The sequence below is a fragment of the Amblyomma maculatum genome, chromosome 7 (assembly GCF_055883805.1).
Source record: "Amblyomma maculatum isolate TAMU_Amacu chromosome 7, ASM5588380v1, whole genome shotgun sequence".
NCBI classification, from domain to species: domain Eukaryota; kingdom Metazoa; phylum Arthropoda; class Arachnida; order Ixodida; family Ixodidae; genus Amblyomma; species Amblyomma maculatum.
Genome location: NC_139350.1, coordinates 100,198,005 through 100,222,958, shown reverse-complemented (window position 1 = coordinate 100,222,958; position 24,954 = coordinate 100,198,005). Strand labels below are relative to the sequence as shown.

Genomic DNA, 24,954 nt, shown 5'->3' with positions numbered 1-24,954 from the left:
AAATGCTGTACATTTCATTTCGAATGAATGTACTAGTCACTTTCTATGAACCTTTGGCGATTTAATTTTCTATTTTCTAATATTTTAAACGAAATTGCCTTACCTTATAACCAGCACTTTTCATTGTTATTTTGCCTGTTTACTTGCCTCTTCATGTTAATTTGCCAGTAATTTTTTTCTGCCATGTGCTTTATTTTTCTTTTTACTTTTGTAGTGAGAGCTGCATTGGCCACAGTCTCTCGAAAAAGGAGGAAAGGAAAAAGAAGGAAGAAAAAAAAAAAAGACTAACTCGATAGTTGGTAGAGACAAACAAAAACAGCGAGTTGCTAGGACAGAAAGTAATGTTCATTCGAAAGTTGTGACTGCGGTGTGCCCCGGAGTTCGACGTAGAAACGTCATGCCACTAGAAGTCATCTACACCCGAATGAGGATGGTCAACGACGAGAGGCAAGGGGTGCTCATGCATGAAATGATTCCCCTATGACAAAGCTAAAGCCATAAGAGTAAATTGCTATGTGCAAAGCCATGTCTTTACTTTCAAGCCGAACCTAAGCGTAGCCATGCAGGTTGCACTCGCTAAACTCTAGGTTTAACCACAAGCTAAACTACAGCAAATTTTTTGCTTGTTTTGTGCAACTTGCACACACTTTATCATGTCCGCTATGAATCACTCTGCCGCCTTCACATGGGTCCAGATTCAACCCTTTGTAGGTTTTTTGCTTGCCCCCTTCAACATTACACCTGTCCAGTGGATGTTGATGCTGAAATAATTTTGACTGACCTGAATACGGAAAAACCATTGTCATCATCTGCAAAGATTTTAGAAGCAAATGGAAATCCTTGACAAGAGGCCAGATATGACAACATTGCAGGATGCTAATGTGAAATCTATAAACTAAGGCCATAGAGTACAAGCCAAACTAACAATTCGACCAGCATACGTGTACATAGGACAGTACGGCTTTAGCAATAGACCAAGAACTCTGCTGAAATAGAACGTTGTTTATTCGTATTCTCCCGTGGTTGAAGGGAGCCTGGTTGGAGGAGCCTGGAAACTGGGCAGCGTCGCAGGGGAAAGCTCGATGGGTCCTGCTGTACAGCACCAGAGCAGCGGAACTGTAATTCGTGACCAACCGAGCCAGTGTTCATCGAATGCCAGGAGCTGCAATCTGAACAATAAAGTGGTGCGGGTAAAATCAATTATTTAACACTTAACATATTGCAAGACCCTAATGTTGAACCAAGAGAGCCAAGGTGCAAGCGCAATGTGCCACATCAAAAGAAGTGCCAGAGCACTGCAGAGTAAAAAATGGAAGAATTGTCAGCCCTGACATGATGCATCACTTGTTGAAAATATACCTCCATTTTTTTTTTTTTTTTTCAGAAATATTTCTACATTTTTCTGATATAACACCACTTCTGGATAGATACATCTACACACTGCATGTTACATATTGATGCATGCTACTAAATTTTTACTTTCTCATGATTTGTTCTTTATCACCAGATTTTGACTGATAACTATTGAGAAGTTAGGGACTCCTCTTCATAGCTAGGGCTAGGGCCATTTTTCCCCACTTGTCAGCCATTATTTCAAATAAGAACGATTCTAAGCTTACTCCTCATTACCAAGATTTCAAATTGTCTATATTGTTGGGTGGCAACTGGTTGCATTTTGGCCACTGAACATGAAGATAGGAGTCTCACAGATACAAGAAGCACTTCTGTTTTTGTATATTCTCCCATGGGAGTATATACAGGACTGCTACAATATGTCATCCACAAGAATAATGCACAGTGCAAAGCTAGTCTAACTAGTCTCACTCAACAAACTATGATCAACACACCACCAGAAATAAACACCCACACTCTTCTGCTGCTTCAAACATCAATCACCAGCTCACTGCGTGAGGCAACCGGAAAGAGCAGCAATCTTCAGTGTGCAGAAATGCTCAGCAAGCATAGGTGCAGACGTATTGCCTTTAAAGCTTTTCGTGTTGTCTATTTGATATTAGCAGCTGCAGCATGCACAGGCTGGCAGTATATGCAAATGAGCTTCCTTATAAGCAAATACTGTTAATTCCAACAAGGAAGGCATGATTGTAATCAGAACAAAACAGAGTGCTTAGTTTACTTATGTCCATGTGTGTACATAGTTTTGAAAATTGGCATTTGAAAATAACCCCTCCACTATTAAGATCACAGATGAAATTTTCTCCAAACATATGTTAAAATTACAAAAGAATGCAAAAAGAAGATGTCATTGGTTGTTGGAGTGCTCCCACATGACAAAGGAGCAAGTATGAGAAATAAACATTTAGAAATACAACCTTAACACGACACCCATCCAATGCCTCTTTGCCGAGCCACAGAACAGCCAACAAAAGCACCATATACACAAATCAAATCATGTTTAAAAGGATGCACATTGCACACCAACTGCACACAGCCCGTTTTTTGTTTACACCGGCTCAGTGGTAAGGACGCTCGGGCTTAATGAAGGCAGGCTCCCATGTAGTGTGCTAGATAGCAAAAATTAAGCCAGGGAGGTCTCGAGGTGTCTAGCACATTCCTCACTATTTAAGAGCTAGGGGTCTTGAGACCCCTCGCACTCGAATGTATAAGGACTGCATGAATACAAAAGCAGGTTGCTATCCTTGTTAGTAAGTACTTGTCAGAGCACATCTTTGCTATTCTTTTGGCAATTTCACAATAGAGCCATTTTTTAACCTCTGCCAACTATACCGGTTCGGCAAATTTCTAATACCTCCAATGGTCCTATGCTACACTAGTGTAGCTGGTATAGGTTAAAAATGGCCCTAGTACATTTTAATAAGAGCCATTACATATTTTCTAAAACCCGATGAGAAAATTTTCTACCCTTTGTATAAAACGATGCGTGAAGGGGGACAATTTTTTCACGTTGGGCGGACAGGATCACATGACAAGGGTGACATAGAATGATGTCACGGAGCAACTTTTGTAATAAATGCTTTCTACCACCACCTACTACGACTACGCACTGCCCTCTCAACAAGTTTTTGTTTATCTCCTCTAGCCCGACGCTCCGGCGCTGTGGTTCTTCTGAGCAGGCTTTTGGTTTTCGTTCGCCTTTTCCCCTCCTCTCCTTGCTGGCGGAGATAAAGTGGTCTCCTTTCCCGCTCTCCCTCCCTCCTAAATATATGCTGGGCACAGCTTAGTTTCTGAAGCTCGAATAATGACCTGCCATTTTAAATGAAAAGCGGAAAAACTTACAAAAAGCACGTTGGCAAAAGACCTTGGCTTCGCTGCTCGATTTGTGTCATCGCTCATCTAGAGCGCTCACGCAGAGCCGTGCTTAATAGAAAATTCTGGTGCACCAACTGGATCACACAGAGAACTTGTGCTCGCGAGCAGGCGAAGAGACCTATGAGCAGCATGGGTACAAGCTCCTTGCCAAATGTAAAGCATCCTCAAAGATATTTCGCTTAATCTGCTCCGTGTATAAGAGCAAAACGTGGAGAGCTGCGACTGTCATATGGTGTGGCCATCACGGAAAAAGCATAAAAAGGAAAGTAACCAAGAATGACTGCATTGATCGATCGATCCTCAGCAGCTTTTCAGCAAACTTGAGCAAATAAATGTTAGAGAAATGAAACAAGAAAATTTTATTATCTGATTACTAATATTGAGTGTGACTGCTGAGCACCACACTGCCGAGCACACCAAGGTGATGGTGCCGCCATCACACGGCTTTTTCTCCCTTCACCTCAAACATGCACATGATACTATGTTTGGAATAAAGTGGTATTGTAAAATATGAATCTAATATAAGGAGCAAAATACTAAAGGCATTTGCTGCACCCATCTTTCTTTTTTTCGCTTCGCCACATTCCCATTTCGAGGAAGCGGAGTAAACTTTTGCCTAGTAAAGGCACCTGCCTCCTGCTTGTCAACGTCTTCGCGCAGTTTTACCTTGCGTAGTATGAACCAGTTTTAGTTAGCATATGTACGTGCTGAGCCGCAAGCGTAAAGAATAACTTGAACAGAGCGCAATTCCCGCATACAATGTGAAATAAACAATGTGCAGTCAACAACAGGAACACGTAGAGATTTTCAGAGCGTGCATGACACCTCTGAACCACTTCGCCGGTCGGATGAAAAAGTAAGAAAATCAAAAACCTTTGAAGGCAAGGAAGACCAGGACAGCAATGCGTAGCCGTGACATAGGTTCTATGTCGCCCTTGTCATGCCCTTCCTCCATGTTGTCAAGTGATCCACCAGTCACTTTCTATCCCTATCTCCCATTTTACCAGTGCTCGAATCACTATAGAGACCCCCTCTGATGGAGTCAGACTGGTGAGAATTTGAGCACTGGCTAAGAAAAAAAGGTCGAAAATATATGGAGCCATCCACTACAGTGTCCCTCATGGCCTGAATCCTCATAGCAGAAGACTGCTGTCACCATGCAGCTGCAAACACCACACGTAAGCGGGTGCACCGATATCGTGACGTCCTGGGGCAGCATGAAACTGCAAGCCGGGTTGGTCAGGCCTATGCAAGGAAAGGCAAGGCAAGGTGGGAATGGTCAAATAATAAATACTGCAGCACAGATACACATAGGCTGCAATTTTACTCTTCTCCGGACAGGCGGCCAATAAAGTCTTGGCAGCCAACTGACCAAAGCAACCGGGCAGTTTACTTGAAAAACATGAACAATCTCCAACTTCTCATTCCAATTACTGCCATCTTGAAATGAGAGTGCTTATAAATATTTATGCCTGCAACAAAGAAATTTTAAATGTCGAATAATTTTGGCAATGCAGTTGGATTATTCCAAGTTGAAAGCAAACGATCAGATCCGCCACCATACTGGCACCCAATAGTCGGCCGCAGAAAGACAAAGAGGCCATTTTTTTATACTACAACAGAAATTTGAAACCAACAAGGTTCAGCGTGCAAAAGACAATGAACACCGTAAAAATGAACCAAGAAATGACACAACCTAAATGAAGGTTGACAATGGCGAACTACTCCACTGCTCTCACTATTCAAAGCTGACTTCGAGTAGGTACAGAGACTGCCACAGATAGATGCACTAACCTGCGAACTGCCTGGATGTTTAGTGTAGAATGGGTGGGATACTCGTGATGTGTTTGTAGAATCTCTGCAGCAGCTGTCACACGGAGATGACGAGCGTGACGACATCTGTGAAGACCCCGATGGCACAACGAGAGCCTGGGACTGCAACTGCTTATTTTGGGGGGCCTTCGAAGTGCTGCATAGAGTTGCCAGACAGAGCAATGTCATCTCCACTTAATTCTTGCTACAGCATCCCTCTGAAAACCACACCTAGCTTGTTTTCACAAAAACCTAAGCAAGAATGTGGTCTAGTTTCAGCCAGCCAAAATTAAAGACATGCAACTAAGCACACTGTTCCACCTGCACATTAGATATGAATATATGAATACCATGTCCACCATTTCAACTCGTGCATTTCGAAAAAGTAGCCAGACCATGCTCTCATTGTAATGCATAGTGGTATGTAAAATCTCGGTGATACGAATCCAGTTGACACAAATTTCGGGATGATACGAATTCACGAAATTCCCCGCCAGAGTGCATTGTGTATATTGCACAAAATTTCAGATGCTCCGAACACTCTCCCGCGCCACAACTGACGATACAAACGCCCAAACTTCGACTGCAACCTTGAGTACTACGCACCGCTCGTACATCATTGACTCCGCGATCGCCAGCCGTGCTGTATGCACGCATCACGAGCAGTCTGTGGTGATGCGTGGTCTGCACCGGCAGAGTCAAATCCGCCTCCCTCCGCGTACTTCTCGCGCCGCGTACAACATGACTGCAGATTGCGACATGTGGGCAAACTGCTCGCGGATTGCGATGGCAGAGCAGAGATATGCGGTCCGTGTGCACATGCCGCGTACGCCGCCGACACTAGTGTAGCTAATAAGCATTGGAGGTATAGGACATTTTCTGCACCGTTGTAGCTGGTGTAGATTAAAAAATGGCCGTAAAGTCAACTTTCATTCAGCTGAATTCACAGGCTGGGCCAATGACGTCTTGGCAGCCATGTTAACTAAAGTGACCGGCAAATATTGTAGTTTACTTGAAAGATACGAAATTCCCCAACATCTCATTTCATTTACTGCCGTCTTGAAATGCGGGTGCTTATAAATATTCATGTCAGCAGCGAAAGGTTTTTAACTGTTGAATAATCCCGGCGATGCAATTGATTTACTCTAAGGATAACTCATGCACATTCACTTATATGTAGGAGCAAGACAACCTACTTTAGTGTTACGTGGCGGCAACCAAGAGAGGACAGAGGGAAGATGCTCGATAGTCGTGAGATCTCTCGGGCTCTATAGTGGGTCAGATGTCAATGCTGTCTGCGAGGAGGAAGAGGAAGAAAAAAACATTAAAATTCGAGGTATGCAGGTCTCCTGTATCTCCGCACGATCCCACTCGTGATGAGGAAAATTAAGCCCGACTAAAGTAGACTGATGCTTCGGCCTATTACTCAGTTCCACAATGGTGGTGTTTCGCTTAGTGGCCATGGCAGGTAGACTGCAATATGTTCCTTTCCCTGAATAAGAGTGCAATGTTCTCTTGGCTGCCATGTTCCCAAAGCAATATCGCAAATATTCCAGTTTACTTGAGATGGATGTAGACTCTCCCTCAAGTTCTACTTTTAAATTTTGCCGTATTTAAATGCAGCTGCTTAATTATATTCATATCTGCAGCGAAGCAATTGTGATCATTGGGTAACTATGGCAAAGCAGTAGGATTAAAAGAAAACAGCTGAAGCTGCCACCAAACAAATTTCTACACAAGAAATGCAAGTCAGAAAATCCCATCCTCAATGTGATCAGTGCATGCTCCACAACATATATGGTCATCCGACTGTGAGCATAGCGTCACGAGTCAGAATCAGGTATGGGGCTCAATAACGTCCCTGCTGCATTATTTCATGAATACTGTTATCAAACTAGAATGGTAGCTTTTTCTGACGTTTTACAGTATATTGTAAGTTCCAATATTCCTACTGTTTGTTCATTTGCCATACCTACAGCATCATTACAGGCATCAGTAAAGAATTGACGCAAACAAAAACGTGTTTAACAATTGCACATATCGCAAAAACTAATGGTATGGCGCAACCAGAAATAAAATAAAAAGATTTTATATTAGCAATAAAACATTTGTATTCAGCAAAAGCAAGGGTCACTAACAATAAAAGCAAACCAGGCAATAGCTATTAAACAGGGCAGCATGTAAGCTCTCATTGGACTTTTTGGAATTTTGGTTTTAGTACTCACACTGGAGTTTTTTTCTTGCTATTTATCTCCTAAAGATTAGCAACCTTTTTGGTAATATATGACCTATTCTTAAAAAACGTCAATTTGAGTTTATTGAGTTAAATTTACACTGTTTTGCAATGCAGCAAGATGATGTCTTGTGGTCGCCCTTTTTCTTGCATAGTGGAAGCACGTATACTCTTTGAAATATGTTGAAAAATACATGCCAGGTACTAAATGCATGCACAATCACTTCCATGTAAGAGCAAGACAACTTACAATGTACTGTGGTGAGTCATTGTTATGTGCTTGCTGTCTGTGAGGAGGAGGAGGAGGAGGAAAAAGCATTATTTTATAAAATAATTTGAGGCACGCAGGCCTCCTAGGTGTCTGCACGAACCCATTCGCAATCGCAAGATCTAAGCATTTATGTTACGTAGATTCATTATGTATGCGGCCCGGCTGACGACTATTTTCTGCCTGGCATGGTCAACTGACTGCAGTGAGGTCTCTCAGTCCTCCCAGGTTCCAGAGGCACCGGCAGGGTGGAGGGAGGAGACGCAGAGCATGATGAAAGAATGCGCGTAAGGGCAGCCTTGGAGTGGGAGCACAGAGTGCATATGTGGGATACCAGCTTAAATTTTGAAAACAGAGCCGGTGGTCTTGGCAGCATTTATGTCTGCAGATGATGCCAGATTGACTGTTCTCTGGTACTGAGGGACCGGCGGGGTGATGTGCTTTTAGAAAGGAGATATGGAAGTTATGCAGGGCTCCCTTTTGATACGTACTACCTGTCTACTGTGATCCGCCTCCACTTTGATCGGAGTATGTTTAACATCTAGTTGCTACGGAATTATATGCATTGCTACTTTGCTAGCCAACCTCAATGCTATGTTTTCAGTCACGAAACAAATTTTAGTGCCATTATATAATGCATTTTGAGAATTATGTGGCCAATGAAAACAGGTATTGTAGAACGAACAGCAGCCGTTCGGTCCCATAGCCAGCCCTGTGCAAGCTGCCGAAGGTTTTACCTGCTACTGCACTCCATGGCATGATTCAATATATTGGCAGTTCACTTTCAGCAAGCTGGACATTCTACAGTTAAGCGGTAAACTTATCGCCCCTACTGAATCAAGATGTTCACACCTCAAAAAAAAAAAAAAAAAAAAAAAAAAAAAAAAAAGGCAACCTAACAGGTGAAACATACGTCGACGCATCAAGTAGTAGTTAGGCTTGGGTTTCGTGCTGCAGTGGTTACCGCAGATTGCTTAAAAGCAGGAGGTTGCAATTTCGACCCATGCAGAGTTTATCTTTTTTTTTTTTTTTATTGCTACTAAATCATATTTACTGCAGACCGCTTTCATTTTTCGATCACAGCTTATATAACCCAGCAACCACTACGGCAAGTATTGGGCAGTATTTAGACTGCCCATAACCATGACTGGCAAGGCCCATCTTCTGGAGTGAAACAGAACAAAAAATAAAACGTATCTGCCTATGCTACTATGAATTAAGGCAACAAGTAAAAAAGGGAGGGGCTATGAAAAAGAGAATTTCGCATGACAGAAAAAGAGATAAAAGAATTAAGAAACTGAACAGTATAATGACACAAGTAGAGAGTGAGAACGAGAGAGCAGAGTTTGTGGGAGGTTTCGCATGCTGTGTCGCTAGTGGGACACAGCAGTTAGACGTCCATTGGCCGACAGCCATCTTGAGAGTGATGCGGTGTCAACACAGACTGTCAGCCAACTATTTCCTTCGGCGCAGTGTAAGACAGACTCTCACATCAGGAAGACACGGTGTTGGCAGACCGAGTCAATCATGTCATGCTGGTGTGACAGGTCCTTAAGATGCCTTGTATTTAAGTTGTACCAAAATCCAACTAAACGGCCCAACTTGGACTGGTGCCCTTGGGCCCAGTACCCAAACACCCTTACCACCAAGCTATCAAATTAGCTAGAGCACTTCTAAACCTTGAGAAAAGAAAAACAGGTGAAAAACGTAGAGGGTACTATTCAGACAGGTGTAGAAGAGAAAAAGAATCAAAGAAAACAAGGCTGCAGCAGCTTCTCTCGCCATTACAGACATGAGTACCACAAATAGTTTCTGCCCTCAAGTCTTGCCAACTCACTAATAGATTACACCAGAAATTTGAAACCAAGGTTCAGCGTGCAAAAGACAATGAACACCGTAAAAATGAACCAAGAAATGACACAACCTAAATGAAGGTTGACAATGGCGAACTACTCCACTGCTCTCACTATTCAAAGCTGACTTCGAGTAGGTACAGAGACTGCCACAGATAGATGCACTAACCTGCGAACTGCCTGGGATGTTTAGTGTAGAATGGGTGGGATACTCGTGATGTGTTTGTAGAATCTCTGCAGCAGCTGTCACACGGAGATGACGAGCGTGACGACATCTGTGAAGACCCCGATGGCACAACGAGAGCCTGGGACTGTAACTGCTTATTTTGGGGGGCCTTCGAAGTGCTGCATAGAGTTGCCAGACAGAGCAATGTCATCTCCACTTAATTCTTGCTACAGCATCCCTCTGAAAACCACACCTAGCTTGTTTTCACAAAAACCTAAGCAAGAATGTGGTCTAGTTTCAGCCAGCCAAAATTAAAGACATGCAACTAAGCACACTGTTCCACCTGCACATCAGATATGAATATATGAATACCATGTCCACCATTTCAACTCGTGCATTTGGAAAAAGTAGCCAGACCATGCTCTCATTGTAATGCATAGTGGTATGTAAAATCTCGGTGATACGAATCCAGTTGACACAAATTTCGGGATGATACGAATTCACGAAATTCCCCGCCAGAGTGCATTGTGTATATTGCACAAAATTTCAGATGCTCCGAACACTCTCCCGCGCCACAACTGACGATACAAATGCCCAAACTTCGACTGCAACCTTGAGTACTACGCACCGCTCGTACATCATTGACTCCGCGATCGCCAGCCGTGCTGTATGCACGCATCACGAGCAGTCTGTGGTGATGCGTGGTCTGCACCGGCAGAGTCAAATCCGCCTCCCTCCGCGTACAACATGACTGCAGATTGAGACATGTGGGCAAACTGCTCGCGGATTGCGATGGCAGAGCAGAGATATTCGGTCCGTGTGCACATGCCGCGTACGCCGCCGACACTAGTGTAGCTAATAAGCATTGGAGGTATAGGACATTTTCTGCACCGTTGTAGCTGGTGTAGATTAAAAAATGGCCGTAAAGTCAACTTTCATTCAGCTGAATTCACAGGCTGGGCCAATGACGTCTTGGCAGCCATGTTAACTAAAGTGACCGGCAAATATTGTAGTTTACTTGAAAGATACGAAATGCCGTCTTGAAATGCGGGTGCTTATAAATATTCATGTCAGCAGCGAAAGGTTTTTAACTGTTGAATAATCCCGGCAATGCAATTGATTTACTCTAAGGATTACTCATGCACATTCACTTATATGTAGGAGCAAGACAACCTACTTTAGTGTTACGTGGCGGCAACCAAGAGAGGACAGAGGGAAGGTGCTCGATAGTCGTGAGATCTCTCGGGCTCTATAGTGGGTCAGATGTCAATGCTGTCTGTGAGGAGGAAGAGGAAGAAAAAAACATTAAAATTCGAGGTATGCAGGTCTCCTGTATCTCCGCACGATCCCACTCGTGATGAGGAAAATAAGCCCGACTAAAGTAGACTGATGCTTCGGCCTATTACTCAGTTCCACAATGGTGGTGTTTCGCTTAGTGGCCATGGCAGGTAGACTGCAATATGTTCCTTTCCCTGAATAAGAGTGCAATGTTCTCTTGGCTGCCATGTTCCCAAAGCAATATCTCAAATATTCCAGTTTACTTGAGATGGATGTAGACTCTCCCTCAAGTTCTACTTTTAAATTTTGCCGTATTTAAATGCAGCTGCTTAATTATATTCATATCTGCAGCGAAGCAATTGTGATCATTGGGTAACTATGGCAAAGCAGTAGGATTACACCAAGATGAAAGAAAAACGCTGGAGCTGCCACCACACAAATTTCTACACAAGAAGTGTAAGTCAGAAAATCCCATCCTCAATGTGATCAGTGCATGCTCCACAACATATACGGTCATCTGACTGTGAGCATAGCGTCACGAGTCAGAAATGTCAGATCAGAATCGGGTATGGGGCACAATAACGTCCCTGCTGCATTATTTCATGGATACTGTTATCAACCTATAATGGTAGCTTTTTCCGACGTTTTATGGTATATTCTAAATTCCAATATTCCTACGATGTCGAACCAGGTTATAACGAACACGGATACAGCGAATTATCGGATATAACGAAGTAAAAGCATAGTTTGGCTGTGCTTTATTTCTATGGGAATTCTGTATAACGAAATGAAAAACTGAAAATTTGACACTAAGTCGGTTATAACGAAGTATATTTCGTATTCACACGACTCAAAATCCGCAAAGCAAAAAAAAAAAAAAAAAACATTTTCAACACACTAAATTTCGGTTTTATCAATCGCCTCCACCTGAAATGTGTTTGAATCACTCGCGCTTTCGCACGCCACGCCATCTAGGGACCGCGAGTGAATCTAGCATCAACGGCTGCCTGGCATGTGACCTGCAAGTGATCGAACCACCGCCCACGTGCCCCTGCCCCTACTTTTTGCCGACCCGCGCGTGTGCTCACTTTCCTCGAGGTCGTGCCGTCGTCTTGCAGCATGGCGGCGCCGAAACGCAAAGCAGTTTCTCTTGAAACAAAGAAAAATATTCAGGGCGGTCGACAGCGGGCGAAAGAAGAAAGATTGCCGCAGACTTCGGCATTGCGCGTAGCACTCTGTCAACCATATTGAGCGCAAGGCAGAAGATGGAAAACGTGCACTCTGCAGGCGCCGTGAAGAACGACAGGAAACGCGTCAGGTATTGTCACCACCAGGATGTTGAAGATGCCTTGTTCGCGTGGTTCAAGGACGTTAGAGCGCGCAGCCTGCCTGTGTCTGGTGCCGTGCTTCAAATGAAGGCAAGAAGTCTCGCTTGCATCTTATGCCACGATGACTTCTATGCAAGCAGTGGCTGGCTGCAGCGATTTAAAGACCGCCACCAGATTGTTTGCCACACCTTGTTGGGCAAAGAAGCAGCCGTCTATGTAGAGAACTGCGAGAAGTGGGCAGAAAGCTTCCGTATGCAACTGGATGGCTACGAGATGCGCGATGTCTACAACGTGGACGAGACTGCGCTTTTTTTAAGCTGCTCCCGGAAAGGCCACTCGTTGCGAAGAACGAACTGTGTCGAGGAGGCAGGAAAAGCAGACCGCGTCACCGTTGTTTGTGTCAACATGGATGGGTCAGATAAAAGGCGGCTAACTGTTATTGGTAAATCTGCTCGCCCCAGGTGCCTGCGCAACGCCCGGAATGTCCAAGCGGACTATCGCTCGAACAAAAAGGCGTGGATGACGTCACTCTTTGAAGCATGGCTGAAGGCCTTCGACACAGACATGGCAGAGCAGCGCAGGAAAGTGCTTCTTATATTGGTCAACTGCTCTTGCCATAAGGTGTCTATACCACTTGAAGCGGTCCGCCTAGTTTTTTTTGCCGCCAAACTCGACCTCAGTGCTGCAGCCATTAGACAGGGGCATCATTCGCTCACTAAAATGCTGCTACCGAAAGCGATTGGTTACGCAGCTCGTATTTGACATAGACAGGGGCATGTCAACGGCCATAAACCTCAAAATTACGCTGGACATGCTGTACGGTGCATGGAACGAAGTGGCACAGTCGACAATAAGAAATTGCTTTGTTGATGCTGGCCTAGCTCCATCCACCAGCGAGACTGAGCCCAACGACGCCCACGATTCTGAAGGTGAACGGACAATTTCGACGAGACGACATGGCGTCAACTGGCGGTTCCGAATGTTACGTTCAAGGACTTTATTGCTGCCGATGACAACTTTGCTGTGGCGCCCGAATTGACCGACCAAGAAATTGTCGATCAGCTGCTTCCTACAGATGATGCTAGGAGCAGCGATGAGAGTGAAGAAGGCGAAGAGCGAACTCTCAGCAGCACCGGGGCCGCCGATATGGCGAGGAAATTGAGAAGGTACCTTGAGAACCTACCTGTGGCCAAATCAGCTAATATTGGGAAAGCGCTGCAAAGTCTCGATTTCGTTGAGAAATTTATTCCATCGAATAGTGTGAAGTGCTGCCAAATGAAGATTACGTCGTTTTTTAAATAAATCAGTTCTGCGTGGCCTAAATCCCGATTTGCTTTAAAGAAAAAAAAAATGCTTTTTTTTTTTTTCAGCTCTGTGCTTTCCATTTTAGGGTAGCCTTTACTTGGGTTAATGAACAGAATTTTTTTTTGTAGGAATTTGTACTTTTATAACGAATATCGGATATAACGAACGAATTTCCGCGCAAAATGAGACTTCGTTATAACGAGGTTTGACTTTTTGTTCATTTGCAATACCTACAGCATCATTAAAGGCATCAGTAAAGAATTGACGCAAACAAAAACGTGTTTAACAATATGATTGCACAAATCACAAGAACTAATGGTATGGCGCAACCAGAAATAATATTTAAAAAAAGATTTTATATTAGCAATAAAATATTTATTCAGCAAAAGGAAGGGTCACTAACAATAAAAGCAAATCAGGCAATAGCTATGAAACAGGGCAGCATGTAAGCTCTAATTGGACTTTTTGGAATTTTGCTTTTGCTCACACTGGAGTTTTTTTCTTCCTTATCTCCTAAAGATTAGCAACCTTTTTTGGTAATATATGACCTATTCTTAAAAAACGTCAATTTGAGTTTATTGAGTTAAATTTACACTGTTTTGCAATGCAGCATGATGATGTCTTGTGGTCGCCCTTTTTCTTGCATAGTGGAAGCACGTATACTCTTTGAAATATGTTGAAAAATACATGCCAGGTACTAAATGCATGCACAATCACTTCCATGTAAGAGCAAGACAACTTACAATGTACTGTGGTGAGTCATTGTTATGTGCTTGCTGTCTGTGAGGAGGAGGAGGAGGAGGAAAAAGCATTATTTTATAAAATAATTTGAGGCACGCAGGCCTCCTAGGTCTCTGCACGAACCCATTCGCAATCGCACGATCTAAACATTTATGTTACGTAGATTCAATGTGCTTGCTGTCTGTGAGGAGGAGGAGGAGGAGGAAAAAGCATTATTTTATAAAATAATTTGAGGCACGCAGGCCTCCTAGGTCTCTGCACGAACCCATTCGCAATCGCACGATCTAAACATTTATGTTACGTAGATTCATTATGTGTGAGGCCCTGCTGACGACTATCTTCTGCCTGGCGTGGTCAACTGACTGCAGTGAGGTCTCGCAGTCCTCCCAGGTTCCAGAGGCACCGGCAGGGTGGGGGGAGGAGACGCAGAGCAGGATGAAAGAATGTGGGTAAGGGCGGCCTTTGAGTGGGAGCACAGAGTGCATATGGTATTGGCAGCATTTATGTTTGCAGATGATGCCAGAACAGTCTGAGGGACTGGTGGGGTGATGTGATTTTAGAAAGGAGGTGTGGAACCTATGCAGGGCTCCCTTTTGATGTGTACTACCTGTCTGCTGTGATCCTCCACTTTGATCGGAGTATGTTTACCATCTAGTTGCTGCGGAATTATATGCATTGCTACTTTGCTAGCCAACCTCAATGCTATGTTACCAGTCACGAAACAAATTTTAGTGTCATTATATAATGCGTTTTGAGAATTATGTGGGCAATGAAAGCAGGTTTTGCAGAACGAACAGCAGCCGTTCGGTCCCATAGCCAGCCCTGTGCAAGCTGCCGAAGGTTTTACCTGCTACTGTACTCCATGGCATGATTTAATATATTGGCAGTTCACTTTCAGCAAGCTGGACATTCTACAGTTAAGCGGTAAACTCTTATCGCCCCTACTGAATCAAGATGTTCACACCTCAAAAAAGAAAAAAGAGGCAACCTAACAGGTGAAACATACGTCGACGCATCAAGTAGAAGTTAGACTTGGCTTTCGTGCTGCAGTGGTTACCGCAGATTGCTTAAAAGCAGGAGGTTACAATTTTGACCCATGCAGAGTTTATCCGTTTTTTTTTTTTTTTTATTGCTACTAGCTCATATTTACTTCAGACCGCTTTCATTTTTCGATCACAGCTTATATGACCCAGCAACCACTACGGCAAGTATTTGGCAGTATTTAGACTGCCCATAACCATGACTGGCAAGGCGCATCTTCTGGAGTGAAACAGAATTAAAAATAAAGCGTCCCTGCCTATGCTATTATGAGGTTAAGCCAGCAAGTAAAAAAGGGAGGGGCTATGAAAAAGAGAATTTCGCATGACAGAAAAAGAGATAAAAAAATTAAGAAACGGAGCAGTATAACGACACATGCTGTGTCGCTAGTGGAACACAGCAGTTAGACGTCCATTAGCCGACAGCCATCTTGAGAGTGATGCGGTGTCAACACAGACTGTCAGCCAACCATTTCCTTTGGCGCAGTGTAAGGCAGACTCTCACATCAGGAAGACACGGTGTTGGCAGACCGAGTCAATCATGTCATGCTGGTGTGACAGGTCCTTAAGATGCCTTGCATTTAAGTTGTACCAAAATCCAACTAAATGGCCCTCCTTGAACTGGTGCCCTTGGGCCCAGTACCCAAACACCCTTACCACCAAGCTATCAAATTAGCTAGAGCACTTCTAAACCTTGAGAAAAGATAAACAGGTGAAAAATGTAGAGGGTACTATTCAGACAGGTGTAGAAGAGAAAAAGAATGAAAGAAAAGAAAGCTGCAGCAGCTTCTCTCGCCATTACAGACATGAGTATCACAAATGGTTTCTGCCCTCAAGTCTTGCCAACTCTAAAAGGTTTCAGAAAATTTTCCTCACCCATGGGAGTTGCTGCAGGTGAAAGGAGACAATGGTCGGTGAGAGGGACAAAACGCCCTCTGCAGGTCAGCCGTCAGCCTCTGAAATAAAAGTGAAAAAAAAAAAAAAAAAAAAAACATCTTGCAGAGATGGCATAGCTACTGGTCTTCCACAGCACTGCCGGCCATGCAGGGGCTTTGCATTGGGCACACGCACTTAACACATGACTTCATTCCTAAAACAGAAGACAAACCTTTATGTGAAGGATGTGGAGGTGAACTAACAACATATCACATTCTACTCTCATGCGCTAAACTGGAGAAATTAAAACAAATATTTTGCACCGTTTTACACTGAACAGATCCTTTTTCATCCTAGACTGCTTTTGGGAGAAGATACAATTGTTGAAATTTCTCACATTTTCGGGTTCCTAAATGAAGCAATGATCCTTAACAAGCTATAACAATTTAAAAATGGATTAATCACATTTAAAAAGAAAAGACAAACAACCTTGTTCTTGGTGCATGATAGCCTTAGTCGCTTATGTGCCAAAAACCCCAACACACCAATCTAGTTTTCATAGTGCTAGTTTTTTTTACAAACTGCTCTTGTGAATGCTGATGCAACTTATCACAAGATACAACGGAGTGATCATACAACTGGAAAGGTCAATAAAATTATCTGGAGACCTCAGTATCAGGATGGTTGAAATGTTCTCATTGGCATGACCTACTAGTTGAAGTGGCAATTAAGACTGAAAGCTATTACTGGTTTTTCTGATTTAATATCACAGAAGAGTCAGTATAATCTCCCATGTACAATGCAACTACACGACTACCCCAAAGAAAGAATTGTGAGCCCCTAGCAAGGAACACTCAGCGTCAGGACCATGTCTAAAATTTAGGAGGCAAGCAGCCTCATTTATTGACAGAATATCCTGGCTCTTATAGAAGCTACACAACTTGCTATAATGTCATTTTATGCACGTAATTTCATTAGGTCTCATGAAGAACTACGAAATAGAAGTGGCCTGAAAATATAGCTGTTGAAGTAAGTGAAAACGTGCAATGTTGCTGCCATTATTACTAATATAACTGCCTCCAAAGATTTATTGCTCTACCGCTTTGCTATCACTCACAGCTTCGAGTCATCTCTTCATGGTTTGGGGGAGCAGCTACACGACAGACAACAATGCTCGGAACCTACAGATGCTGCATGTAGTCAATAAAATCCAAAAATGTGGATGCACCGATTGTATAATACCTGCCATGCCACAGTGCTATAGGTAATGAATATGCTCACTGCATTCATGGCATAAATAATACCAGGTGCTACTTAATTGGAAGCCACAACTCTGCACACTAAGTACATGTGATGGATGATTAGGTTCTTGCAATGGGCAATGAAGTAAGAATGGCACTGGCAACTACACATAGAATGCAGTATAAATTTTTTAACAGTTTTCCAAGACAAGGTTCATTCTAGAAGGGCTGTGCTGGAGTGAGCCATAACAAGTGCCAGCACAAATCTGCCACCTGTTCGAGCCAACTGTTCGGGTGATAGATTAGCTAGTTAGCCAATTCTTGAATTCAAACTTTCTAGGAAATCAAACTGGGGCATCATCACCAGTCTGCCTGCACAGTTTCCTCCACATACACATTTGACCAGACCTCAGCAATATGGACTCCATAACAAGAACAACAGTAAGGGGTAATAACTCTCCTTTTAATATTTCTCTGGGAAAGGAGGCAACATCTCATTTCCTGGCATGTCAAACAATCTGCACTAATACTGAACATATAATTGAAGTGCTCAGACTACAGGGTGAGAATAATACAAATATGATGGCTTGATATCGTTTCCTTCATAGCCAAATTTTAATATTTCCTTTTAGCAAGCAGTCAACACAGCCACATATCAAAATACATGGATTGATAACTAGTTTTTAACCAGTGGTGCGGATAGCAACTAAACAAAATTGAGAAGGAAAAGAAGCACCTGACTAGGAAGGTGAAAGAATTGGTGAAAACTGCTGCACCATAAGCTATGAGAAGTTCAATGATTGCCAGTGAAAGAATTTGTTGGTTTGCTTTTTTAAAGAACAGCAGTGATATACCCCAGGGAAAACTGGAAACTTACTGCCAACATACCAATGGGCAATTCATAATGCAGAGGAGATGGTCAGATAGGTTAAATGGATAATAAAAGCAGTTCTACCCCTTTCCTTTTTTAAGTAGTCAAAATTTCATTTATCTTTCTGGTTATATTGACATATGTCTGGCAGTAGAAGATGCACCTATTATTACCGAGAAAGCTACACTGAGAAGCTATCTACTGAATGTATTGAAACTCTTGATAGCTAAATAAATCTTATGTGATCACCATATTGTACAATAATTAGAAGTGCAAGGTGAATTGTGGAATGAATTGTGCCAAGGCATCACAGACTGGTTGCAAATCTAGCCAGTGAAGGCAGTACCTTCGATTCATTTTCGGCCTCTTCCAGCTTATGAAAAAACCATTTTCAGTGAAAGCATAATCTGTATCATTGGAATCAATCCGTAGAGGCAGACACTGATTGGCCCAAAGTTGACCTAAAGGGATCCATAAACAAAGCCATTGTGAAACATTCCTAATCTTTTTGGAGGGAGCTCAGGCACTTATATTCAGTTCACAAGCCAAATGGTTGCCTGCTGGCAGTGTTTGGATGCAGAATGCAGAAGAATGAACAGCACTATGAGTATCCATTAGGCATTGCTTGAGCAAGTCACCACTCCTTGGCAAAGGACAATGTAACTTCCAATACCTTGAAATAAAGAACACCAAACTTCTGACGAAGACCGAAGTGGCCATGGTGCTCCTCATTATTTTGGAAGCAAGAATGCAACCCATCATATCTGCAAGCCTGAAATTCAACCAAGCAGTGCCACAGTGCCAACCCAAAAGGAACCTTCAATTCGGCTGCCATCCCAATGTGTGCAAGTTTGGATTTGAGACCATGTAGCAACCCCTTATATTGGCAATCAAGTAGGATGAAGCTTGCAGGCATCTCTTAAATTGGAAGCTGAAGGTTAATTAAAGAATATATATTTCAAGCCGAGTACTGGTAAAGTACACTCAAAGTACTTAATCTAAAAAAATATAATCTAGAGGGCACCATGAGATAAGTTGCCTACTGCAAGACACTTTCCATTGGACCTCAACTGCCTATCTAACACTTAACATATTCCAAGACCCTAATGTTGAACCCAGAGTGCCAATGTGCAAGGGCAATTTACCACATCCAAAGAAGTGCCAGAGGCAGAGCAAAAAAAATGGAATTGTCAGCCCTAACATGATGCATCACTTGTTGAAAATATACCTGCATTTTTTTTTTACTTCTAAAACATTTCTACATTTTCCTGATATAAAACCACTTCTTGATAGATACATCTACACACTGCATGTTACATACTGAAGCCTGTTGCTAAATTTTTACTTCCTCATGATTTGTTCTTTATCGCCAGATTTTGACTGATAACTATTGAGAGGTTAGGGACTTCTCTTCAGAGCTAGGGCCATTTTTCCACTTTTCAGCCATCATTGCAAACAAGAACTGTTCTAAGCCCACTCGTCATTACCAAGACTTCAAATTGTCTATATTGGCGATTGGCAACTGGTTGCCAATCACTGTACATGAAGCACTACTGTGTATGTATATTCTCCCATGGGAGTATATGCAGGACTGCTAACTAGTCTCACTCAACAAACTATAATCAACATGCCACGGAAATAAACACCCACACTCCTCTGCAGCTTCAAACATCATTCAAAAGCTCACTGTGTGAGGCAACTGGAAAGAGCAGCAGTCTTCAGTGTGCAGAAATGCTCAGCAAGCATAGTTGCAGACATATTGCCTCTAAAGCTTTTCGTGTTGCCTATCTGAAATTAGCAGCTGCAGCATGCACAGGCTAGTAGTATGTGCAAATGAGCTTCCTTATAAGCAAATACTGTTAATTCCAACAAGGAAGGCATGATTGCAATTAGAACAAAACAGAGTGCTTAGTATACTTAAGTCTATGTGCATACATAGTTTTGAAAATTGGCATTTGCAAATGACCCCTCCACTTTCAATTTAAGATTACAGATTAAATTTTCTCCAAACATATGTTAAAATTACAAAAGAATGCAAAAAGATGATGTCATTGGTTATTGCACTGTTCCCACATGACCAAAGAGCAATTATGAAAAATATACATTTCAAAATACAAACGACACGAAACCCATCCAATGTCTTTGCCAAGCTCTCGCCACAGAACAGCCATCAAAAAGCACCACATGCACAACAACTGCGCACAGCCCTTTGTTTTTTGTTTACACTGGCTCACTGGTAAGGACGCTCGGGCTTAATGGAGGCTAAGCTCAAGATGCTCATGTACTGTGCTACATTCAAGATGCTCATGTACTGTGCTACACAGCAAAAATTAAGCCAGGAAGATCTCGTGCCTGGCACACCCCACACTAAGAGCTATGTGTCTTGAGACCCCTCGCACTCGAATGTATAAGGACTGCAAGGATACAAAAGCAGGTTGCCATCTATTCTTGTTAGTACTTAGAGTACATCTTCCCTATTCTTTTGGCAATTTCGCAGTAGGGCCATTTTTTAACCTAGGCCAACTATACCGATTTGCCAAATTTCCAATACCTCCAATGGTGTTATGCTACACTAGTGTAGCTGGTATAGGTTAAAAAATGGCCCTAGGAAGTTTTAATAAGAACCATTACATATATTTTCTAAAACCCGATAAGAAAACTTTCTACCCTTTGTTTAAACGATGTGCGAATTTCCACGTCAGGCGGACAAGATCACGTGACAAGAGTGACATAGGACGTCACAAAGTAACCTCTCCTTTTGTAATGAATGCTTTCCACCACCACTAGCTACCATGGCTACGCATTGCCCTCTCAACAGGCTTTTCTGTACCTCCCCTAGCCCGACGCTCCGCGCTAGTGGCTCTTCTGCGCGCGCTTTTGGTTTTCGTTCGCCTTTTCCCCTCCTTTCCTAGCTGGCGGAGATAAAATGGTCTCGAGATAAAATGGCCGGTGACACGAATGGGGGGGGGGGGGGGGGGGGGTCGCGCTCTTTTTCCCTCCCCCTAAATATATGCTGGACACAGCTTGGTTTCTAAACTGCTAATGACCTGTCATGGTAAATGAAAAGCGGAAAAACTCGCAAAAAGCAAGCACGTCGGCGTGGAACCTCGAGCTGCGCTCGCTGCTCGATTTGTGCCATCGCACTTGTCTTCGAGCGCTCGCGCAGAGCCGTACTTAATAAAGGAAAATTCTGGTGCACCAACTGGATCACACACCGCGAAGAGACCTGTGAGCAGCACGGGTACAAGCTCCTCGCCAAATGTAAAGCATCCTCAAAAATATTTCGCTTAATCTGCTCCGTGTATAGGAGCAAAAAGTGGAGAGCTGCGACTGTCATATGGTGTGGCTGTCACGGAAAAAGCATAAAAATGAAGGCTGTGGCTAAAGGTACGTCCGACGGATCCGGTGCGTTTTTCTTCGGGATACGACGGACGGATCCGGGAAATATTTTTCAGAGGTACGGCGGACGGACCCGATCGGTAGGGTTCTTCCGACGGACCCAACGCATTTTTCTCCGATATGGGCCTTGGGATCCGTCGGGAAAGCCGGACGGATCCGAGATCCCCAGATTGGCAACATGGTAGCCATATGTAGCCAAATCGAAGTTGGTATGAGGTGTACGTTATATGTACGTGCTAGGTGCTAGGTGCAAGAAGTGGCATTTTCCTAACAGGTGTACCTTATTTCTCCTCGCCACTCCAGTCGGGTCACGCTAACCTCGAGCATGCGGGGGTTTAAACTACATGTACGCAAAATTCAACGACAAGAAAAAGATGCAGGCTAAGCACTTTAGTCTAGTCTTCACCTAAATACCAAATAACATTGCTGTTCACAGAAAATTCGGATCATTCGCGCTTCCGGCTTTCCGGTTGTGCACTCTTGCGGTGCGGTGCAGTAGGTCTTCGCCTCGACGAGTCGATGTGCACCTCGCCGCAGTAGCAGCGCAGGCCTCTAGTAGATTCGGCATCTCTTGTGCCATATGGCTCTGAGGTAGAATTTAAACGAAGAATTTAGCTAGAAACATCCTGTTTCCTCGGTCTGCATGTGAGGAACGAGCATAATGCCATTTCACATACATACTTTGGACTGCCGAATGTTCTGCACGGCGAGGTGTGTGTGTGTTGTGCCGGCGCTAGATCTTCGGAGGTCGATGCAGGACCTAAGACAGTGTAAATGCTAGGAATAGCTCGCTCGCATTACGGGCAGATCGAGGTGATAGTTTAGTGCGAAGCGAAAGCTGCTCGTGAATGTGCGTATCTCGATGCCAGCTGGTGGAGCTGGTGCAGTACGTAGCATCGCCTGCAGCTATGTGCGTGACAGCGATGCTTGCCGTACACAACCCTAAGTGAAGACCGTGATCTATGTTAGAACGGATGCACTCTTCGTAGCACCTCATCGAGAATCGCGGCTAGCTGATATCACAGAGGATAAGATTCATTCACGCGTAGCAAGCGGAATGTGGCCGCGTTCGACGTGCATATAGCCATGAGCCTGTATATCGACGTCCGCCGTATCTTTACGAGAATCGAATGGATACGTCGGACGTACCTTTAGACACTTCGAAAAATGAAACTAAGAATGACTCTGCGAAGATCGATCAATCCTCAGCGGTTTTTCAGCAAATTATAGCAAATAAACGTTATTGAGATATGAAATGAAAGCCTACAAGAAAATTTTATTAATATGATTACTAATATTGAATGCCACAGCTAGCACCGAACTGCCGAGCACACCAAGGTGGTGTGAGCATCGTCTAGCCGGCTGCCGCCATCACGCGGGTTTTTCTCCCTTCACCTCAAACATATGCACATGATATACTATGTTTGGATTAAAATTGTATTGTACTGTAAAATATGGATAGAAGATAAGGAGCGTAATACTAAAGGCATTTTCCGCACCCATATTTTTTTTTTCGCTTCGCCACATTCCTATCTCGAGCAAGCGAACTTTTGCCCAGTAAAGGCACCTGCCTCCTGCTCGTCAACGTCTTTGCGCAGTTTTACCTTGCGCAGTATTAACCAGTTTTAGTTAACATATATACGTGCTGAGCCGCAAGCGCAAAGAATGGCGTGAACAGAGCGCAGCTCGCGCATTCCCCGCATACAATGTGAAATAAAAAAACGCACAGTCAACAACAACAACGCGTAGTGAGCTTTTCAGAGCGCGCACACCTCCGAATCTTTTCGACGGTCATCACACACACAAACACACACACAAGAAAAGGATAGGAAATAGTGTGCAGCCGTCGCGTATGCTTTCTCCCGTACGCAGACGCCGCTCCCCCATCACCCCACGCTGTCGTCAGAGGCGGATGAAAAAGTAAAAAAAACTCATTGAGAGCAAGGAGGACCAGGACGGCAATGCGTGGCCGTGACGTAGGTTCTACCAGTCGCTTTCTATCCCCTCCGATCGAGTCACACTGATCAGACTCAGCACCATGGCTGTCAATGAACGTTCAAGAACTATAGTTGGTTGAAAATATACGGAGCCATTCACTACACTGTCCCTCATAGCCCGAATCCTCATAACAGAAGATGCTGCTGACACGATGCAGTTGCAAACACCACACGTACGCGGGTGCGTCGATATCGTGACGTCCTGTGGCAGCATGAAACTGCAAACCATTTCGGTCTGGCCTAGGCAAGGAAAGGCAAGGCGGGAATGCTGAAATAATAATACCGCGGCAGTGCGAACACCCGTTTCGAAATAATGATTCTGTCGAAAGCACACGAGGAAAATTATTAAGCTCCGCTGAAGTATAAAATTGACGGCACAATGATGAGGTTCGGTTAGGCTTAGTGGTCATGCCTTCTCCAGACGGGTGGCAGCCATATTGACCAAAGCAACCGAGTAAATATTGCAGTTTACTTGAAAAATACGAGCATTCTCCAACTTCTCATTCCAACTACTGCCGTCTTAAAATGCGGGTACTTATAAATATTCGTGTCTGCAATGAAGGAACTTTAACTGTCGAACATTTCTGGCGATGCAGTTGGATAACTACAAGTTGAAAGCAAACGATCAGTCGCCGCCATACTGGCACCCAATAGTCAGCCGCAGAAAAAGACGAAGGAGCCATTTTTTTATCCTACACCAGCTACACTAGTGTAGCTAAAACCATTGGAGGTATAGGAGGTTTTCTAAACTGTTGTAGCTGGTGCAGGTTAAAAAAATGGCCATAAAGTCAATTTGCATTGCGCTGAATTCACAGGCAGGCCTATGACGTCTTGGCAGCCATGTTGACTAAAGTGACCAGGCAAATATTGCAGTTTACTTGAAAATACGAAAATTCTCAAACTTCTCATTCCAAATACTGCCGTCTTGAAATGCAGGTGCTTATAGATATTCATGTCTGCAACGAAGCAATTTTAACTGTCGAATAATTCTGGTGATGCAGTTAGATTACTCAAAGATGAAAGCAAACGATCACAGCCACCGCCATACTGGCACCCGCAGGCCCGCAGTCGCAGAAAAATACAGTCAACTTACATTGCGCTGAATTCAAGCATCACCGCTACCACGCAAGGCTGCGCTGAAATGAACCTTGCGCGATGCGCGTACTGCTATTTATACGTTTAGGTCATGTGATCCTAATCGTCCAATTACAAAACAATACATGCAAATGATAAGACAGAAGTCAGTCTATAAAAACAAAAC

General features: G+C 43.5%; 1 protein-coding gene across 4 annotated transcripts; it reads right to left on the bottom strand.

Annotated features, from left to right (window-relative positions):
* Positions 1-987: 987 nt before the first annotated feature.
* LOC146184118 (uncharacterized) lies at positions 988-24,932 on the bottom strand. Of its 4 annotated transcripts, none has more exons than XR_014708834.1 (7): positions 24,787-24,922; positions 16,186-16,265; positions 14,275-14,311; positions 9,624-9,799; positions 7,584-7,620; positions 6,297-6,395; positions 988-1,169 (listed from the first exon to the last, which is right to left on the bottom strand). XR_014708834.1 is itself a non-coding variant. In XM_084609271.1 (7 exons), exons 2-7 carry the CDS (start codon positions 16,187-16,189, stop codon positions 1,146-1,148), a joined length of 453 nt encoding a protein of 150 aa, XP_084465397.1. In that variant the 5' UTR covers positions 16,190-16,265; positions 24,787-24,932; the 3' UTR covers positions 988-1,145. The 4 variants fall into 4 exon arrangements, 2 of the variants coding, with proteins under 2 accessions (XP_084465397.1, XP_084465396.1); XM_084609271.1 differs by lacking the exon at positions 6,297-6,395 and adding an exon at positions 5,083-5,257 and having other exon boundaries at positions 24,787-24,932; XR_014708833.1 differs by lacking the exon at positions 988-1,169 and adding an exon at positions 5,116-5,257.
* Between the last annotated feature and the right edge of the window lie 22 nt (positions 24,933-24,954).

Coding starts and splice junctions, on each gene's coding strand:
- LOC146184118 (XM_084609270.1), bottom strand. Junction 5,258..9,623: donor ACATCCCAGGCAGTTCGCAG/GTTAGTGCATCT, acceptor AACTCTATGCAG/CACTTCGAAGGCCCCCCAAA. Junction 1,170..5,082: donor AACATCCAGGCAGTTCGCAG/GTTAGTGCATCT, acceptor TTTATTGTTCAG/ATTGCAGCTCCTGGCATTCG.